General features: G+C 43.8%; 1 protein-coding gene across 1 annotated transcript; it reads right to left on the minus strand.

The window, feature by feature from the left end:
- Positions 1-10,252: 10,252 nt before the first annotated feature.
- On the minus strand, positions 10,253-18,281 carry LOC119087306 (leukocyte immunoglobulin-like receptor subfamily A member 6). The gene is made up of 10 exons (XM_037202190.1): positions 18,005-18,281; positions 17,808-17,843; positions 17,342-17,626; positions 16,902-17,204; positions 16,311-16,595; positions 15,866-16,165; positions 14,819-15,121; positions 13,232-13,516; positions 12,200-12,502; positions 10,253-10,703 (listed from the first exon to the last, which is right to left on the minus strand). Exons 1-10 carry the CDS (start codon positions 18,036-18,038, stop codon positions 10,573-10,575), a joined length of 2,265 nt encoding a protein of 754 aa, XP_037058085.1. The 5' UTR covers positions 18,039-18,281; the 3' UTR covers positions 10,253-10,572.
- Positions 18,282-20,714: the final 2,433 nt, after the last annotated feature.

Consider the following 20,714-nt stretch of genomic DNA (forward strand, 5'->3'; position numbering starts at 1 on the left):
TTTGTTTCTGAGACAGAATCTCTTGAATCTCATGCAGTTTTCAGTCTTCTTCCTCTTATCTCTCAGCTTCATGTGGACTGGGATTACAAATGCAAATCTGATTGTGGTCTCTTCTTAAAGGTCATGTCCGTTTTAAACATTCAATTCTGCCTGAATGCTCCCAGTGACCGTGCACCAAGATATAACATAAAATGAACCTGGTGACATTCCGATGCTGCCCCCTCACCTGAGGGTGCACAGAGCTGGTCTTTTTCTCTCAGAGGTTCTTCTTGGTTTTCCTTGACTCCAACAGCCAGACCAAACTCATGGATGTTTTCCCATCCAGCCCTAAAGATCCTTTGTGAATGTTGTGTGAACTTCTCGAGAAACATGAACAATGCCTACTCATCCCAACTGTGACAGAAACAGGCAAGTCTCTGAAAAATTTTAACTGATGAATCAAAAAGTTTTATTAGGGTTCCTTAGAAGCATGTGGTCAAATGTCTTTGTTCTTGTGTTTTGTTTCTGTTTGTGCGTTGAGAAAGGATAACAGTGTAGTTCTGACTGTCCCAAAACTCACTGTGTAGACTAGACAAGATCCACCAATCAGTTTCAACTCCCAACTGTTGATGCCAATGTTCTTCTCTATGCTAAGCAATATTTGAAACTTTTCAGTGTTTATATCTCTTAAAAATGCTTTGCCTGAAACTTTTAACTGCCTCTAGTTCTGAGAGGAGAGGAGTAGCCTCAGGACCCTCTAAAATATAAAATAAAACTACTGTGTATAATCAGAGCTACAGCGACTTCAACTGGCCAGTGTTCATGTCATGCCTGGGAAGCAGTGACTCACAAGGGAAGATGCAGGTTGATGCTCCTGGGAGGATATCACAGAAGGGCCACACTGAGCACCTTATCTATCAGTTCTTCTAGATGAACACAGAGGAAACTATCAGGCTTTCTTAGGTTCTCATTGTTTTGATGAAATACTATGACCAAAAGGCAAATTAGAGATAAACATGTTTATTTGGCTTACACTTCAGTAATGCTGTTTATCACTAAGGAAGTCAGGACAGGAACTCAAATAGGGCAGGAGCTGATGCAGAAGCCCATGAAGGGAACTGTTTACTGGCTTGCTTTTCTCTGGCATGCTCAACCCAGCTTCTTATTGAACCCAGGACCAGTAGCCCAGGGATGTCACCACCCACCATGATGTCCTTTCCTCATTGACACTAACTGAGAAAATGTCTTGGAGCTGAATCTCATTGATGCATTTCCTCAGCTGGGTCTTGTTCATCTGATGACTCTAACTTGTGTCAAGTTGACACAAAAACCCAGCCAGTATACATGACTGCTTGCAAAGCAGACATACAAACATGTCACCTTAAAGCCACATCCTTTCCTTCTTCTTCATCACCAACATATTAAATAACTTTAAAAGTCTCACAGTATTTACAGATTCAAAACATAAAATTTTAGTCACTTTTAAAAAAAGCAGTCTCGTAAAATCCAAAGTCTTTTATAATGCAAAGTCTTTCAACCACGGGCTCCAATAAAATAACTTCAAAAGGGAAGAGTCAGGACACAGTCATGATCAAATCAAAGCAAAATGAAAATTGGAACCCTCCAATATCTGGGATCCATTCACATTGTTCTGTAATCCTCCAAAGGGCTGGGGTCACTTCTCTGGCTCTGACCTCTGCAGTACACACAGCTCATGTTCTAGGCTCTGTCTCACTCCTCTCCACAGCTACTGTTGTTCTTGGTGGTCATTCCATTGTACTGGCATCTCAAAGCCACAGGGGTCCTCTGCTGCAAATGGGCTTCACTTTCACCAATATACTCTCATGGACTCACCTCATCATGCCAAGCTTGAAATTCTTTGCAAGACCCCTTCAGTTCTGAGGCTTCAAATGCCAGTAAGAGTGCACCATAACCAAAGGCCTCTCCTTTCTGGTTATAATGTCAACCCTCAGCTAATCTTTATGACCCCTTCATTCCTTCAAAACCAGTACCAATTGGGAGACTTATACACATTACCAAGTCAGGCTAACTCACCATGTCCAAGCTTAGCTGTGTCTAGATCACAACTTCTCTGTGATCTCAGGAAATATTTCCAGGCAGATTTCACCTCAGTGATGCTGGTCTCTTCTTAATCTCTGCTAGTATCTAACTCCATCTGACCAGCTTCAATTTTCCCAGTATCATAAAGGTTTTACTTCAGTAATTCTAGTATCTGGTTAATTATCACTGATTCTTCAGCTCTAGCTGACCCCAACCACAGGATTGTTTTAGTAACTCTTGTATCTTGTTAATCACCAATGATTCTTCAGAACAGGCTAACCAGAACTACAGATTGATTTAGTATTCTGTATCTTGTTGACCACAGTTGATTTTTCAGCCCCAGCTAACCAGAACCACATGTTCTTAATTCAAAAATAGAAAATGGCCCTCATATTATCTTTACACTTCCCTCTGATATTTTATAAGCCAATCAGGCCTCCATTCTCTGCACTCCTCTCAATATTCTTATCTTCCAAGTCCCAAAGAACATCTCACCATTGAGGTCTCTCAACACTCAATGCTCTTCTAGTCCAAAGTTCCAGTTTCCTCCCACAATCCTCCAAAAACATGGTCAGGTATGTCACAGCAATAACCCACTACACAGGTACTAATTGGTCTTAGTTAGGGTTTCTATTGCTGTGAAAAACACCATGACCAAAAGGTAAGTTGGGGAGGAAAGGGTTTATTTGATTTACTCTTCAGAATTGCTGTTCATTATTAAAGAAGTTGGGATAGGTAATCAAACAGACAGGTACTGTAGGAGGAGCTGATGCAGAGGTCATGGAGGTGTACTGCTTACTGGCTTGCTATTCATGGCTTGCACAGCCTACCTTCTTATGGACCCCAGGACTAGCAGCCTAGTGAAGGCACAACCTACCAAGGGTGAGAATTTCCCATTGATCACTAATTGAGAAAATGACTTACAGTTGGATTTCATGAGGCATTTCCCTCAACTGAGTTTCCTTCCTCTGATGACTCTAACTATGTCAAGTTGATATACAAAACAGGTGGCACACAGGGAAATGGAGAAGGAAACATGGCATTCTCATGGTTCTGTATTTGATACTATTCTGCTAAAAAAAATCTCCTATAATTTCATTGGACTTTTCTTACTGACATACATGAATTTTATAGGTACATCATCTCAGCAATATTGCTCATGCCTGGGTGAAGGAAGAGGCACTAGACCTGCCTTGACTGAATCTACCAGCTGAGCTGAATCCCCAGGGAAGTCCTTGCCAGGAGAAATGGGAATGTGGGGTGCTTTGGGGGAGGACAAGGGAGGGAGATGAGGAGGACAGAGGATATGTATGTACAATTAAATTCAAATTATAAAATGAAAACAAATGTAAAGGTTACCAAACTACACTCATGAGCATAAAAGCAGAACTGAAAACCAAGTTCCCAAAATGCAGACCTTTCTGTTCAAGGAAGGAGATAACATTATGCAATCCTTGACCTACACTTGTGAAGGATCATTGCAGGGAAACTTCCTCTTCTGGTTGGTGGGGTAGGGTCAGGGCTCCAAAAGACTGTTAGTAGCTATGCTCTATCTGAAGATGGGTACTGGGATAGCTCATCTTGCTATCAGTTGCCCACATTGACAGGAAAATAGACTTATTCAAGCTTATATCCACTGGCATGTTATCTCAAATGTAGGTATCAGTTTCACTTTTAAAGTCAGACTGAACCCATCCCTCAGAGCAGAGTAGCCAGAAGCTCATGCTGATACTTCAAGGTATTATCTCCATCACTAATTCTACAGATTGACCATGAAAATACCAAACTCAGCTTTGCTTTTCCCTTCAATATGTATCAGTTCATTTTCTGTTTCTATACCTTAACAATTGACACTGTATCATTATAAAGAAATGTGGTTAGCTTAGCTGGTAATTTGGGGAGAGGTAAATCCAGTACTAAGCAACCTGACCTGCTTATCCTCTGATGCAGATGTTGTATCTGTGCACAGAATGCTAGAGGACCTAAAAGAAAATGCCCAGGAATGAAAGAAAAGACTGCATTGTGGACATTGAATTGTGTACTCATATTTCCAGTAGGAATTCATCATGGTCTAAGGGAGATAAAGTAGAAATGTAGGAGGGTGGTGTCACATGATATATCAATTTTTTATTGGTATGATATTAAAGATCTCTCAGGACACAGAGGCTCATGATGCACAATGTGGTATGTGCAACATATAGTAAAGGAAAATATCACTGGACTGAGGAAAAGCAGAAGATATACAGAGGTGAGACCCAAATCTCACTGGTGGGACTAGATGCTCCCCCATATCATGGCCTTAAAAAATTAAATGACAATTCTTCAAAAGTCCACAAAAATAGAGGGCAGGAGTCTTAGTGTGGTGGTAGAAGAGCTCTACACCCCAACATTTGAGATTTTCCTCCACCTAAATCACATTAGCTTGCTGGATCTGTTATCATAAGTGAATTACAAAATTAAGCACTGACTTTCTTGTAAAAAAACACCTAAGATCCTCAACTTTATTTCCAAGACTTAGTCACCAGACCAGGTATATTATAGTCTCTCCTCTTCACTTCTAGCATGAATTCAGGGTCCTTCTCTGGGTGTGACTAGCCTCAAACAGTAAAATCCCAAGATTGTGGGGATTAAGCCAGACATGATGATCAAGATGAGGTTCTCCATTGTGTGATCCTGGGGGCTGTGAGCCTGGAGATTGTTGACAAACAGTCAGACCAACCAAACCCGGCAAAGATAACTGGGTTTCCATTCTGAGCAGTGCCCTCCTCTGTATAGAATTTGACCTTCTGTTTTGATGCCCTAAGCAGAATCACTCTTTTCTCAGGCATAAGATTCCTCAGTCAATTATCATGGGTTACCTTCTGAGCTCACAAAGGTCTGGATCACCTCACCTGATCTGAATGGGGACACTGGAGTATGACAACAGGTAAGGAGATGAACTTTGAAAGGTATATCATATGCAAGAATACCCAGGGTTTGAGGTCACAGCAGTCATGGAAGATTCTGCCTCATGTTATGGAACTTGAGACTTGATTTTGATGCATGTATGGAAGGGCTGCACCTTCCTTGAACAGAAAGAAAGTGTTCGCTGAGACTGATGATAGACACAGCAGGGTCACATTCTCTCCTAAGGACACAGTAGTCCCAGGATGCGCTGAGAGATTATATGTGAGGGGGATGTCCTAAAGAGAAGACAAATGAGAGTGAAGGACTACAGTCCTGTTCTGAGGCCCTGTTTCAAAACCTAGTCTCTATATTTTAACAGACAGCTCCTTGTCCATTCTCTTGTGCCTAGACCTGTTATCCCTGAGAGGCTCATCATCATTTTGATGATGAATCCCTTGTCTCCCCCTAGCTGAACTTGGCCAGAATTGGTCCACACTAAGTGACTACATTCCTCACCTGTGAACAGGATTTCTAGAGTGTCACTGGGGGCTGACCACACAGAGGATAAGGTGTGTGCACTAAGGCATTGATACTGACCATCAGTGGAGAAATTCACAGAGCCTAAGATGAAGTTGGCATGGAAATATTCAGCATGAGGCTGATGGAAAGAGACCTGGGGAACATCACTTTCGTGCTCCTTGGACAGAGCATATTTGTTATAACTCATCTCAGAGGAACACTGGAGAGTTAGGTATTCTTCACAGGCCAGGACAAATCCTTTGTAGGGTCATCACTGAGGGCTTTCTTGAGATTCCTAGAAGGAGGAAAGACAGGAAGTCCTCTAGCTGACCTTTGCAATTCATTCAATATTCCATCCTGCTCTGACATTTCCATGTCTTTTCATACCCTGGGCCTTAGCAGACAAGAGCTTGCTTCAGTTATCATGTCCACAAACCCTCCTTTTGGTTTCTACAGGGTATATGAGAAAGTGTCTGACGTCTAACAGTTGAATGAATGAACAGTCTCACCCTAGACATGTATCTCAATTGGTTACTTGACTCTGACAACATATGTGGGACATTACTACAGTATCCATAACATCTGAAGGGCCAACTCCTGCTGATGTCACAGACATGTCAGGAAACAGAGCCTGGGACTGTTCGCTGTGTATGGTCTGTGCCTTTTGGGACCTGGAGAACTGAGAATATGCACCAGTGAAAATGAAACCACTGTAGAATTTTGATGAGACACACTGGAGGGTCACATTACTACCTGATGTCACCACAGGGCTGTGATAGGCTGACAAAGTAGGTTTGCCATGGTAGACACCTGGGAGAGGAGCAGTCAGCCTGTTAAATAAAATACAGCCCAAACTGTATCCAGCAGATGGACTCTGGAAGTATACTTATGGAAGAATACTTCCTGAGGAATGAGGCAAAGGTTGTGACACTTTTTGTCCTCTCACCTGTCATCAGCAGCTCCAGTGTGTCACTGTGCTCTGACCAACCAGTAGATTGGTAAGTGTAACAGTGATATTTCCTTCATGATTTTTTTCTATAGATCCTATGGAGAACATGGCACTGTTAGGAATATCTTTGGAGTTTGAGGGTCCCCTGCTATGCCCAGGTTTAGTGAGGACACCCCCAAGAATATAGAAAGATGGTTCTCCAGAACTCCTCCTCAGACAGAAGCTGTCAGACCCAGGAAGTTTCAGGCATCCCCACTATCAGCTCACACCTATTGTTTTTATATGATCTGTTCAGGACAAGACTGTGGTCTCCACCATGGATGTCCAATCAGGGACAGCTGAGAAGACAGTCACCCACTAGCACTGTTTTTCTGAGACCCAGATTCAGGCCTGCAAGAGAGTTAACTTTGAGTGTTTGCACTGAAACATGAGCAAGCTCTCCACTTCCAAATGTCTTCTAAGCTGCTGAGACTTCCTGAGGGCCCAAGGCATGGTTGAGAGGTGGATTCATAATCAGACTAGAATTCTCCCTACCAGTCTTTGCATCTCACCAAGATACAGCACAGATATCAGAAAGGTTGTCATGGCATCTTCCAGTTACTACAAATTTGCAGATAGTTGTTCTCCTTGCCAAATGGACACACACGAAGTATATGGATTATGTAGGGTAGCTTCTCCTTCATGTCATGAGTATGAATTAATAGCAGCCCTTCGGAAAGAGGAACTGCTCTTCCCAGGCACCTGACTCTTCTTTTCCCAGTGCTGTGATGGGTTAGGCTACAGAATATGTGGCTTCTATGTCTTAGTGGTTTCTTGGTTTCTATTTTTGTCTCTTAGACCGAAACTCTTGAATTTCATTCAAATGTCAGACTCCTCCTGCTCCCTCAACTTCCTGTGGCCTGAGATTACAAATATAAATTTAATGTGGTCTCTTTTTTCAGAACATCTCCATTGTAACCATCTACATATGCCTGGATGTTCCCAATCTCCTAGAACCAGGACTTAACAGGGAATAAACCTAATGATTTCGTGAGCCAACATTATCTCTAAGGGATTCAGGTGTGGTCTTTTTCTCTCAAGATTTCTTCTTGGATCTCCTTCATTCCTCAGCCAAACTAAACTCGTGACCTGTTTCCTACCCTGCCCTGGACAAGCTTTAGTGACATGTGAACTTTTCCTGAGGATACAATAACAAAGCCTTCTCACCCCAGATGATACACAAGTGACAGAAACTAAGACAAGACTCCACACAAATCTAGCTGATGAACCAATGAGATATATTAGGGTTTCCTATGAATCATATGTTCAATCTTTTTTGGTTTTGGTATTTTGCGTTGCTTTGGGGGTTTTAGTTGGTATGGTTTATGTCTGTTTCATACAGGGTCTCACTATATACCTCTTGGTGTCTTGGAACTTACTACATACACCAGGAGATATCAACCAACCATTCCAAACTCACAACTGTTGAGAACAGTGTGATCCTGTATGACAAGCAATATTGGAAATGTATCAGTGGTTATATCCCTGGAATAAAGCTTTGCACTGTAACATTTACTTGTCTATAGTTCTGATGGGTGAGGAGTGGCAACCATAGGCAACTTGGGTCCTCAGAGTCCAGCCTGCCTGAGCATCCATAGGCTGTCTGATGTCAAGCAGCTCAGGTAGGTGAAAGACACCTACAGGGCAGCCTGGGACCTCATGGTCCAGCCTGCCTGAGGAACCTAATGCTCTCCCAGGACCCTATTGTTCAGGAGGGCCAAAGAACCCATAGATCACCCTGGGTCCTCATGGTGCCAATATGATGATGAGCAAGTATATGGTGGTAAAATATGAGAGGAAGAGAGGAGGAGAGGTACAAGTGCTGTGGTGAGAGGCAGTTCTGAAGAAGTGAGAGCTGGGAGGAATGGGCAGATGCTTCTACCAGGGCTATGCTGATCTGGATAACGTGTGCTGCCATGCAGGCCATGTTGACATCCAAGCCTGGAACCACGTCTACCCTCAACTGTGTTCCTAATACAGTTGAGGTCGGTGTTGTTCATGACCACGGCACAGCAAAGGCCACACAAATGCCCAGGGACTAGGTGAACTCTTGTGGCCATTTTGGTGTTCAAGGTGATGCTGCCACTGGGGCCATGGTGTCCTCTGCATCAGGGCTGCTGATGAGAACATTGTCTGGGTGTGTAGCCTTACCATAGCCAGGGTCTGTGTTGATGTCCATGGCTACTGATACCATTCAAGGCAATACTGATGTTAGGGGTCTGGTCTGCCACATGGGGTGATGTTGGTGTCTGAGGGGCACATTAAAAACAGGGGCAATGTTGATCTGAGTAGCCTGTGCTACCACCTAGGGCCATGGTGATATCCGAGCCTGGGCTGCTGCTAAGGATCATGTCTTTGTCTGTAGACCTATCACAGTTGAGGTCTGTGTTGTCCATGACCCGTGGTGTCACCAAAGGCCACTAGGATGCCCAGGGTCTACACCACATCCTATGACCATGTTGGTGTCGAAGGGACTTGCTTCTGATGGGCCAAGGAGTCACCTGGGCCAGGGCTGTTGTTGAGTACCATGTCTGGGTCTGTGGTCCTACTGCAGCCAAAGTCCGTGTTGATATCTGTGGCTCCTGACACCATCAAAAGCAGTGCTGATGCCAGGGGGCAGGGCCACCAGCAGTGGCCATGAGTGATACCTAGGGCCTTGCTGCCATTGGGATCATGCCATGGCAAGTAGAGTGCACAGCCACATGGGAGCAGGCCTTGGCTGCTGTTGTGGATCACGTCTGGTCTGGGGCCAAACAGCAGCCAGGATCTGTGGTGCTGCTCACAGCTTGTGTTGGCACAGTGGGTCATAGGAACCAAGCATTTTGAAATCCAATGTTATGCTGATCCAACTTTGTCCCTCCCTGACCCTGCCGTAGTTGGCCCTCCCTCTTGATGGACTGATGAGATTAGGTACTGTCTCCCCATGGGAGAGCAGACTCTAGCATTCAGGAGAAATTACCCCAACACTCACCACAGGCATGGCAGACCTTGCCCTAGTTGTATTGGCCAAGGAGTTCTGGCTCTGCCCCTTGCCTGCATGTGTAGTCTTAATGTCCCAAACCAATGAGCTCATCTACCACTCAGACACACATTCTGGGCCCACCATAACAGCTGTCCCATCCATTACGTTCTGAAGTACATGAAGGGCTTGGACCTGCGGAATGATCACCACAGGATCTATAAAACTCAGGCCACAAACAGGCTGTCCAAGAGATGTTTCTATGGTGGCCCAGTGATGAAGGTGGACCAGGAATCAGAGGCTGAAACCAGACACATTGCAATGAACATATTGTGGGTGGGCTGATTGGACAAAAGTGGTGTACTGCATGACACATCACATCTCCTGATGCCACTAGGATAAATGAAGAGGTGTTGGAAAGATGGAGGAGTGAGCTGGCTGTTATGTTTGTTTTTAATTTATTTGGAAGACCCTACTGCAGGAGTTGAGGGTAGATATTGAGGGACTGGGAGATGAGCAGAATTGGGGTGCATGATGAGAATCTTCCAATGAATTGAAAAATAATTATGTTTTAAAATAAATAAGTATATTGTCAGAAACCTCACAAAATGTGTGTGATGTATACTGACTAGATGGAGAGTGCAATGTTTTGGGGGCATCATTGTATTTTCTCCTTCTTTTAATTCTGTAATTGGAAATGAACTCACTATTTTCTGTTGTTGTTGTTGTTGGGTTGAGACAAATTCCTTCTTCATAATAACAACAACCTCCAACAAAAAATGTGCACATAAAGCACAATGAAGATTATAGTGGTTTATAATAAAGGAATATATCACATGGAACTGAGGAAAATTAGAACATATAAAGAGATGAGGACCCAAATCTCACTGGTGGGACGTTATGTTCCCCACATTATAGAATGAAAAGAAAGGAAGGAAAAATCTTCAAATCCACAGCAAGGTAGAATGGAAGACCTCTAATGTGGTAGTAGAGGAGCCAGCTGCCACAACATTCATGTCTTTTTCTGCACCCAAAATAAATTTATTTCCTGAATCCTTTCTCACAACTGATGCCCAATATTAAACATGGAATCTTCTGGTAAATAACACCTGAGATACTCAAATTTATGTCCCAGACTTGGTCACCAGGCAAGGACTATGGCTGTCTCTCTTCTTCACTTCTAGGATGCATTCAAGGACCTTCTCTGTCTGTGGCAAGCCTCAAACAGCACAATCCCAAGAACTATGAGGATCAAGCCAGCCATGCCCATCCTGATGAGGTTCTCCACTGTGTGATCCTGGGACTGTGAGGCTGGAGATTGTGAACAGAGAGGTCAGGACCAACCAAAGCCACCATAAGATGACTGAATTTTCACTTTGACAGCTCCCTCCCCTGTCTAGTTCCATGCCCTAAGCAGAATTCTGGTACCATGCCATAAGCAGAATTTTCCTTCCTAATTGGTCATGGCTTCTGACATATTTTGTGGTTGGCTTATGGTCTCAGGCATCCCTGAGAAAAAAAGATTTGCTGGATGTGTGCAGTGCTCAAGAGAAGTGATGCTTTTTGTCAAGTTTCATCTTTTATTTTCTACAAATTCACATTATTCTCATCACATAACATCATGAAAATGTGGGAAGAACTCTTTCTCTGCAGTAGCAGCTTCCTCCTGTTCTTTGACTTGATTTCTTCAGCCTGACTATGCTCTGAGTTCAGAACCGCTGGTCAAGGCTCTTCTTTGAAACAGAGTTTATCTGATTACAGAGAGCTCAGATGGAAAAATGTCATTTCCGCCTTCACAGTAGAGGAGCCTTCCTGTGCTCCCAGCCCAGTCTGCAGTATAGAAGCCAGGAAGATAATACCCCCAGGAAAATAACCTACACTGACTCAAGAGCTGAGAACCCGACATCTAACCACATAGTCTTATTCTCAGGATCCCCTGAATATCATCAAATGGTCAAAAGAGTGACAGTCTGGGCTTCTCTTCCTGCACCACCCCACAAGGTTGCCATGATGCTTCTGTCCTAAATCATTAAAGAATAGGCCAGTATTAAGCATGTATATATTTATTTTTTAATTAAATAATACTTGTATCCATATTGCAGTGGCTATATGGTCTCTAGAAGAGAAACCATTACTGCAATGTTCCTAACCAAATATAATTTCTAACTTCATTCTAAATGCTTATCCTTATACCCACAGGTAAGTGTAGCTCTCAACCCTCATCTAAAAAGCTTATTTCACAAGAGATGTGGGAAATCATAGAGATCCACAACTATCCAGAGAGTTACAGGCCTCTGACCACATATGAGGGTTATTTATATAGTATCTGTAACATTTGAAGGGCTCATTCTTGCTGGATCACAAAAGTCTTCAAAACTGGTCAAAATGGGAATAAGTGGAGAAGGTGTTCCCAGTCCAGAAACACAGTTTTTTTGTTTTTCAAGACAGGGTTTCTCTGGGCAGCTGTTGCTGTCCTAGAATTCACTTTGTAGACCAGTTTGGCCTTGAACTCAGAGATTCACCTGTCTCTGCCTCCCAAGAGCTGGGATAAAAGGCATGTGCCACCACTGCCTGTCCAAAATGGATACTTTTAAAACACAAATATTATACCTAAGATTTAAGAAACATTAAGGAACTCATCCATCTGGGTCTTAAAATACATTCCATATCCCCTCCTGCTCTGAAAGTGCCAAGACCTCTCATACTCTGGGCCTTCAGCACTTATGGTTTTGAACCCTCCTTGAGGTAGAAGGGCGTATGACAAAGGATTTCTGGTGGCAGTTGAGCGAATGATGAGACGTCCTCACCTGAGAAATGAAGCTCCAATGGGTCACTGGCCTCTGACCACACATGTGAGGTATTTGTATAGTATCCATAACATCTGAAGGGACCACTCTTGCTGGATGTCATGGAGATCTCAGGAAACAGAGCTAAGGACTGTCCGGTATGTATGAGCTGTGCTTTTTGGGACCTGGAGAACTTCAGATCTTCCCCAGTCAAAATGAATGTATCATATGCTTTGGAAGAGACACACTGAAGGGTTACATTCCCAACTGAGGTCATCACAGGGCAGGGAAAAGCTGACAGAGTAGGTTTGTCATGGTGGACACCTAGAAAAAGAGGACAGATCCTGTTAAATGATACATTGTCTGCAGCAGCTGGGCTATGGATGAAAATGTTTAGAGATGTATTTCCTGAGGGAAAATGTAGAGAGCACAATGTACTCATGCTCACAAATAATATGGGAGAAATCAGAAATGTTACTCATGTAGTGGGTCTACTCAATAGAGGAGATAAATACCTGTTTTCTAGAAAGAAAGCTAGGAATGGATGTTGTTAATACCTAGGTGACCTTTCCATCTGTAGATCCAAACCTCACCTGAATGCCTCATGATGTTTATCACAGACTCTCCTCCCTAGACCTTTATCATTGTCATTCATTAATAAAGCTCATCCTTTGGGGAGACGTCACATACACTTTTTAGCCTGCTGACATTGGCATTACCTCAGCCAGAGACAACACCAGAACAAAGGCCCTTATGATACAAAATCAATCTTCATGTTCAAATGTACTTTGAGTTGAGTTTTGATACAATTATGCCTGGTTGTTCAAAAGGTTTCGATTACACCAGTAATCTTTTTTTGCAGAATTGTTCTGTGTTTAAATTTACTTGCAATAAGTGACCTGGATTCAGACTTTTAAGAGTGTGAACTGGCAACTTCTATGTCAGCCTGATGTGAATTTTTCTTATTACTTCATGTGGGTCATTTCCCTGCAAACAGCTTTCAGGGTCCCCCACAGGAAAAGGTGAGGACTGTCATCCTTTGTGTCCACTCACCTGTCACCACCAGCTCCAGGGCGTCACTGCTCTGTGTCCACCCAACAGAGGTATAACAGTAACAGTAATATCGTCCTGCATTGTGTTCTCTCATTGATGGGATGAAAAATTTGGCCTTGTGATCAGGCACTGGTGCACTTAATCTGTTCCAGGGTGGTGGGCTTCCTTCTTTATACAGGATATACATTTGGGTTTTCTTAATTCCCTCACACCAGATTGTCACAGGATTCCCTGAGGTGATCACAGAGCCTGGCTCAGCCCAGATGGTGGGTTTCTGGAGGGTCCCTGAAAAGAGTTAAGTGAGAGGGATGTGAGATTTTAACAGTTGTACAGTGAAGTGAAACTCAGACTTGACCCTTGAATTACAGAAGGACACATGGATCCATCTGGAGATCCATATCGTTGCTGACACCCTTGTTCTATTATCAAAACACCTCTCATTGGTTTCTGTATCTTGACTACCACAGTCTGAATCTGTAATCTGTGGGCTAATCCACCTGTCCTTCTCTGTGATCACCTTACATTTGGGTCTCCATGGGAAACCTGTTTCAGGTTCAGTGTCATTCAACAGAGGAGCTGAGGCTTCCTCTGAGACTAGATGCTACAGTATGTCATTACCTTCGTACAACACTTGAGGATAGCTAACCTCCATCTTTTACTGAGTGTGATGGGAACCACCTAGAACCTGGCTAGAGACAGCCCATCATATATATTTTGTAAGCACATGGAGATGAAGAATTGTTTATGCTTAATTAAAATGAATCAGTTGCATCTCTGATTCGAGACACATGAGAGGATCACAGTGCCTTCTAGGGATTTGGCAGTGAAAATAGGGTGGTTTATTTTCGACATGTAAGAGAGATACATTTGGAATATTAAATGGGTTCACACAGTGTGGATTGTCCTTCAGACCTGACTGACACATGGGGATATATTCAGAGCACACCCATATCTTAAGAGTCACATCTGGGGATCCACATGACTCCAGACTATCCCGTTAACAGTTACCACCAGCTCCAGGGTGTCCCTGCATTCTGACAAGCCAGCAAAGTAGTGAGAGTAACAGTGATATCAACCTGTCTGCAGTGTTATCACAAGGGATGGTGAATTTTGCCTTATTGTTGTGATTCTTTTGGGTCTGTCTGCCCCAGGGGTCTAGGTTTCCCTCTTTGTGTGGCAAACATGTTTGGATTTTTCAGGTCCCCTCACACCATATGGTGACAGGACTCTTTGATGTGATCACATAACCTGGCTCAGCCCATATTGAGGGATTATGAAGGGCCCCAGCAAAGAAGAAGAAAGAAAGGAGGTGCATCTGTTAGGAGAATTGCGCAGAGAAGGTCACCATTGCAGGGACACATAAGCTGATCTGCAATAGCAGAAGGAGACATAAAAACCACACTTTCCCATAAATTGCATCCTTAATGTCAACCCTGGTTTCTGTTCCTCAGGTCAAGCTGTATCTCACATTGTGAGACATTGACTTCAGTAGCCCTGGCTCACAATGACTCACTACACAACAGGTCCTTTCCTGGAATCCTGTGTCAGTTATAATTATAGTCAAAGGAGAGTCTTGCACTTCCTTACCTGAGACCAGGAGCTCTAGGGAGTTACTGGGCACTGACCACGCCTGTGTGCTGCTCCAATCATAGCCATAGCATGTGAACCTCCACCTCTGGTTGGGGGTCACAGGACCCACTGTGAACACAGCTCCAAATAGCTTAGGGTGTATTTTCTGTGAGGGCAAAGGCCTGGAGAACTTCTCATCTTCCTTCATTGGAATGAACCTGTAATATGCCTTTTGTGAGACACACTGAAAGGTCACATTTCCTCCTGAGGTCACCACAGGGCTGGAAAGGGCTGACAGGGTGATGTTGGTGGGGTAAACTCCTAGGAAGAAATAGGAAGCATGGTAAGTGGAATCACATGGTATACAATTTACTCTCTTTTGGAATATGAGGACACAATAGAGTGAACATATTCCTTTCCTCAAGAATGGTCCAAGTGTTGGAGAAGTGTCCTCTCACCTGTCACCACCAGCTCTATGGAGTCACTGCGCTCTATCCACCCTGCAGATTTATAAGAGTAATAGCAATATTTCCCTGAATTATTCTTTTCCATGGATGCTATGGAGAACATGGCCTTGTTACCAGGATCTTTTGGTATATGACTGTCCCAGGGTGCTGAGCTTCCTTCTTTATACAGGAAATATATTTGGGTTTCCTTGGACCCCTCACACCAGATGGTCACAACATTGCCAGAGGCAATCACAGAACTTGGTGCAGCCCACAAGGTGGGTTTCTGAAGGTTCCCTGCAGGGAGGTAGGTGAGAAGGAGAGGGGACTTGGAACTGCTTTCCAGTAAACATCAAGCATGCTGTTGATCTTGAAATTTACCCTTGGTTAGCAAAGGACCAATAATGTCATGGGAATTGTCATTAGTCCACTGACCTCACCAAGCCCCAATCTCACTATGCCCCCCCACCCCGTTTTCTGAACAGTGACTCCCGCAGTCTCCATGCTGTGTCAGTTATCTCAGGAGCCCTGATTCCACACACATATCACAACCCTGGTCTTCACTGGGAACATGAGTCAGGTGCAACCTGATTCCACAGAGTGTCTGAGGCTTCCTCACCTGAGACCAGGAGCTCCAGGACCTCGCTCCCTTCTGACCACACCTGAGAGTTATTTGTGTAATAGCCATAGCATCTGAACCTCCACCTCTGGCTAGAGGTCACTGGACCCACTGGAAACTCTGCCAGGAACATGCCAGTGTGCATGTGTCTTGAGCTCTGAGGGATGGAGAACTTCTGACCATTCTTAGTTAAAACGAACCAGTCATATCTCTGACTTGAGGTACAAGATAGGGACACAGACCCTCTTATGTTTACAACAGGATTTTGCATGGTTGACAGGGTGGGCTTGTTGTAGACTCCTAGAAGAAACACACATGGAAAATTAAAGAGGATCATAAAGCCTGAATTGCCCCCACCCCATGGCAGTCTGTTGATGGGAGGTAGTGTTATGCAGTCTTTTCTTGAGAGTGACATCTGGGGTTAAGATTTCTGGTGTCTTCTCACCTGTCACCACCAGCTCTAAGGGGTCACTGCGCTGTGACCATCCCACAGAGGTGTAGGTGTAACAGTGATACCGGCCTGCCTGCACTTGTGTCACAGATGGAATGGTGAGTTTTGCCTCAGTGCTGTTGTCTGTTTGAGTCTGTTGGTCCCAGGGCTCTTGGCTTCCCTCTTTATATATCACATACATTTGTGCTCCCAGGGTCGCCTGACACCAGATGGTAACAGGACTCCCTGAGGGGATCACAGAGCCAGGATGAGCCCAGATGGTGGATTTATGAAGGATCCCTGCCAAAAAGTAGAAAAGAAGGAGGTGCATCTGTTAGGAGAATATCACAAAGAAGGTCACATTTGCCCATGACATCTAAAATGATTTGCAATTATAGGACACATAAAGGCCTCACTATTCCCTGGATTTTGAGTTGCACTGTTAATTAGACCCCAATTTCTGCACCTGAAGTCAAGCTATCCCACAGACCTGTGAATCTGAGTTCAGTAGCTGTGCATGGAGATCACCCACTACACATCAGGTCCTTTCCTGGGATCCTGTGTCAGTTACAATACCATGTAAAGTAAAGTCCTGCAGTTCCTTACCTGAGACCAGGATCTCTAGGTGGTTACTGGGCACTGACCATGCCTGGGGCATGGTCAAATAAGAGCCATAGCATGTGAATCTCCATCTCTGGTTGGGGGTCACAGGACCCACTGTGAACACGGCTCCAAAGAGCTCAGGGTATATATTCTGTGAGGGCAAAGGCCTGGAGAAATTCTCATCTTCCTTCATTAGAATGAACATGCTATATGTGTGGTCTGAGACACACTGAAGGGTCACGTGCCCTCCTGAGGTCACCACAGAGCTGGTAATGGCAGACAAGGTGACTTTGCTTGAGTAGATACCTAGGAGAGAAGAGAAAGCCTGTCATGTGGGCTTACATAAAAAGCATTTTTCTCTTTTCTCCTATTTGAGAAAGGAACTCGCAGTGAACATATTCCTTTCCTTAAGGCAGAATCTGGAAATGGTAAAGTCCTCTCACCTGTCACCACCAGTTCCAGGCATTCACTTCTTTCTGACATATCATTATTGCTTTTATATTCACACCAATATCGGCCTGCATAGTTCCATTCAACCGATGAGATGGAGAATGTGGCTTTGTTTTCAGTTTTTAGAAGGGTTGTTGGTATTGGGTAATCTGGACTTCCTTCTTTGTAGAGAACATATTCCTTGGCCTCTAAGGGCCCATCACAGGAGAATGTCACCTGGTTCCCAATGGCTACCACATTTCTTGGCACTGCCTTGAGTGTAGGTTTAGAGAGAGTCCCTGAAAGAAAATTGACGCTGCTTTCCCAGAACTCTCCCTCAGATGTAAGATCTCAGAATTAGGAAATTTAGACATTCCCCAGCATCAGGCCATACCTGCTGTTTACAATATGCTCTGTTCATGAGTGATGTGTGATCCCCACCAAGGATGTCCAAACTGGGGCAGCTGAGAAGACACTCACCTGCCAGTACTGGGATCCTGAGGTCCAGACTCAGTGCTGCAATAGAATTACCTGTGAGTGCTTGAAATTAAACAAGAGCAGGGCCTCCACTCCCAGGTCCCTACTGCAATTGCTGAGACATCCTGATGGCCCAAATCATGGTTGTGAGGTGGATTCCCTCTTAGAGGAGAATCCTCCCTCCCCATTTGTTATCTCACCAAGATACAGCAGGACTGTAAGAAAGGGATTCATGGTCTCTTCCAGTTGCCACAAGTGTGCAGATGATTGGCCTCCTTTCCAAACACACACAGACACAAAATGTGTGACCTAGGCAGGCTGGTTTCTGCTTCCTGTCATAAGGATGTCTTACTGGCAGCGCCTGAGGAAGAGGAACTGCTCTAACCAGGCGCCTGACTCTTCTTTTCTTTCTGGTGCTGTGATGGGATGGGCTCCAGAATTTGTGGCTTTGTATCTGTGTGGGTCTTTATTTTTTCTTTTTGTTTCTTTGACAGAACCTCTTAAAATTCATGCAGGTCTCAGACTCCTCCTCCTTCTCCCTCAGCTTGCTGTGTGCTGGGATTAAAAGCCCAATCTCATTGTGGTCACTTCCTGCAGAAATCTCCACTGTAACCCTCTATGTCTGCCTGCATGTTCCCACTCACCACAGACCGAACAGGACTTAATGCACAATAAACCTGGTGACTTCCTGAGCCAACTCTTTCACTTGCTGGACTCTGAGGCGTTTGGTCTTTTTCTCTTAGAGTTTCTTCTTAGTTCTCCTTTTCTTTATCAGCCTGACGAAACTCATCACCAGTTTCCTAGCCTGCCTGGGAGATGCTTTGGGAATGTTGTATGAACTTTACCTAGGGATACAAGAACAGTGCCTACACATGACACATGAGACACGAGTGACAGAAACAAGAATAAGACTCCACACAAACCTAGCTAATGAAGCAATGAGTTTTATTAGGGTTCCTTAAAAGTGTGTTGTCAATATTTGAGCTTTTTGGTATTCAGTGTTTTTGTTGTTGTTGTTGTTTGTTTGCTGAGACAGGTTCGCACTATGTCGCTCTGGCTGTCCTGGAACTTTACTATGTAGACCAGACTAGATCCACCAACCAGTCTCACACCCAACTGTTGAAAACAGTGTGCTCCACTATGCCCAGCAATTTTGGAAACTTCTCAGAGGTTATATCGCTGAAAAAAATGCTTTGCCTACAACTTTTAACTGCCAATATTTCTCATGGGGGAGGAGTGGCCTTAGGAGTCTCTATAACATGAAGGAATATTCATGGGGCCAGTCTTGTGCATGTGACCTGTGTGTAATCACAGCTACAGAGACTCACAGGACAAGAGTACTGCCATGCATGGAGAGCACTGTTCTACAACAAGGGGAGATGCAGGCTGATGCTGCTGGGATCAAACCGAACAAAAGGGACACAAGAGCACCTGATTCTTCAGAGCTCCTGGATGAATGCACAGGAGAAATCCATTGAAATAGAGAAGGAAATGTGGTATTCTCATGGCTCTTATTTGAGTCTATGCTAAATAATTGCTGATAGATTCATGTCATTTTCTTATCAACATAAATGATTCCCATAGGAACAACCTCTCAGCTTTCTTTTATATTAAGTGTTCTTATTTTATTGTTCAGAATCCTTCTAGTTTTTGTGAAGGCTGAATTTAAATTAATGCCTGTTCATCCACAAATGTTCATTCCAATTTAAATGGTGTTTGCATCTCAACTATGAGTATCAGCACCATCCTGATTGTCTAATATCACCATCAGTTTTACCATACTTATGGGTTCAGGAGTTCTTGTGACTTTGATGTTTAAGGAATGATTAACTTTCACAGTTTTACAATGTAATTTAGGTATAAGAGTGTTTTGGTCATGTAAATGTTATAGTTAAAGTGCCCCTCTCTGCTCTCCTGTTTTGAAGATGGTTACTATATTAATTTTAAACTGTGAAGGTCATCAAAATCATGAGCTGAAAAGCAGAAGTGAAAACTAAAGTTCCCAAAATGCAGAAGGTTCCGTGTTCAAGAAAAGAGGCTATCGAAACAGGGGAAGGGGCTTGCTCCTGCCTCAACTTGATATGCCAGATTTTATTGACTCCACATGGGAGTCCTTACCCTCTCTTGGGAGTGGATGGGGGTAAAGTGGGGAATGTGGGGGTTAGTGGGAGCAAAGGAGGAAGACAGGAAGGGGGAACTGTGTTTGGTAGGTAAAATGAAAAAAACTTTTAAACAAAAAAATTAAAGATAATTTTGGCAACAGGAAAAAAAGAAAAGAGGCTAACATTGATCAGTCCCTGAACCTACTTTTCTTAAGGATGAGACTTCCTCCTCTGCGGACTTCGAGGTAGGGTCAGAGCTCTAAGAGAATGTTGGCAGCTGTGTATGCTCTGTGCTCTATCTGCAGATGGGCACTGCAATAGCACACATTACTGTCTGGTGCCCACTGTGACACTAAAATAGATTAATTCCTACTTTTATCCACACCTATATTGTCTCATGTGTAGGTATCACTTTGTGGTAGGATATTTGTACACTGTGTGGAAAGATTTTGATGTGATTGGGATAATGAAAAGCTGAATGTCAAATAGCTAGGCAGGAGGTATAGATGGAACATCTGGGCAGAGAGAGAACTCTAGGAAGAAGAAAGGCAGAGTCACAGCCAGACAACAGACACATGGAACAAACTGGAGCTGCAACGTGGAAGAGAAGTTACATGATAGCTAGGTAGGAGAGATAGGCAGGATTTCCGGGGAGATATAGGCTGATCTTTCATAATTAACAAAGGTCTCCGTGTTAATTTGGGAGCTATGATCACCAGAGTAAGCCGGTTCCAGCACCCTCTCTACTACTACCAGTAGTTTAAAATGAGGTCATCCCTGTAGATTCCTGGGAACTTCCCTAACACTC

This window comes from Peromyscus leucopus, chromosome 1 (genome assembly GCF_004664715.2).
Source record: "Peromyscus leucopus breed LL Stock chromosome 1, UCI_PerLeu_2.1, whole genome shotgun sequence".
NCBI lineage: Eukaryota > Metazoa > Chordata > Mammalia > Rodentia > Cricetidae > Peromyscus > Peromyscus leucopus.

Excerpts from the sequence above, each read along its gene's own strand:
- LOC119087306 (XM_037202190.1), bottom strand. The coding sequence starts at position 18,038 with ATGAATCCCTTTCTTACAGTCCTGCTGTATCTTG. Across the intron at positions 15,122-15,865 it reads CCTGGAGCTCCTGGTCTCAG|GAGTTTACCCCACCAACATC; the intron begins GTGAGGAAGCCT and ends ATTTCTTCCTAG. Across the intron at positions 13,517-14,818 it reads CCTAGAGCTCCTGGTCTCAG|GGACCCTCCAGAAACCCACC; the intron begins GTAAGGAAGTGC and ends AACTCTTTTCAG.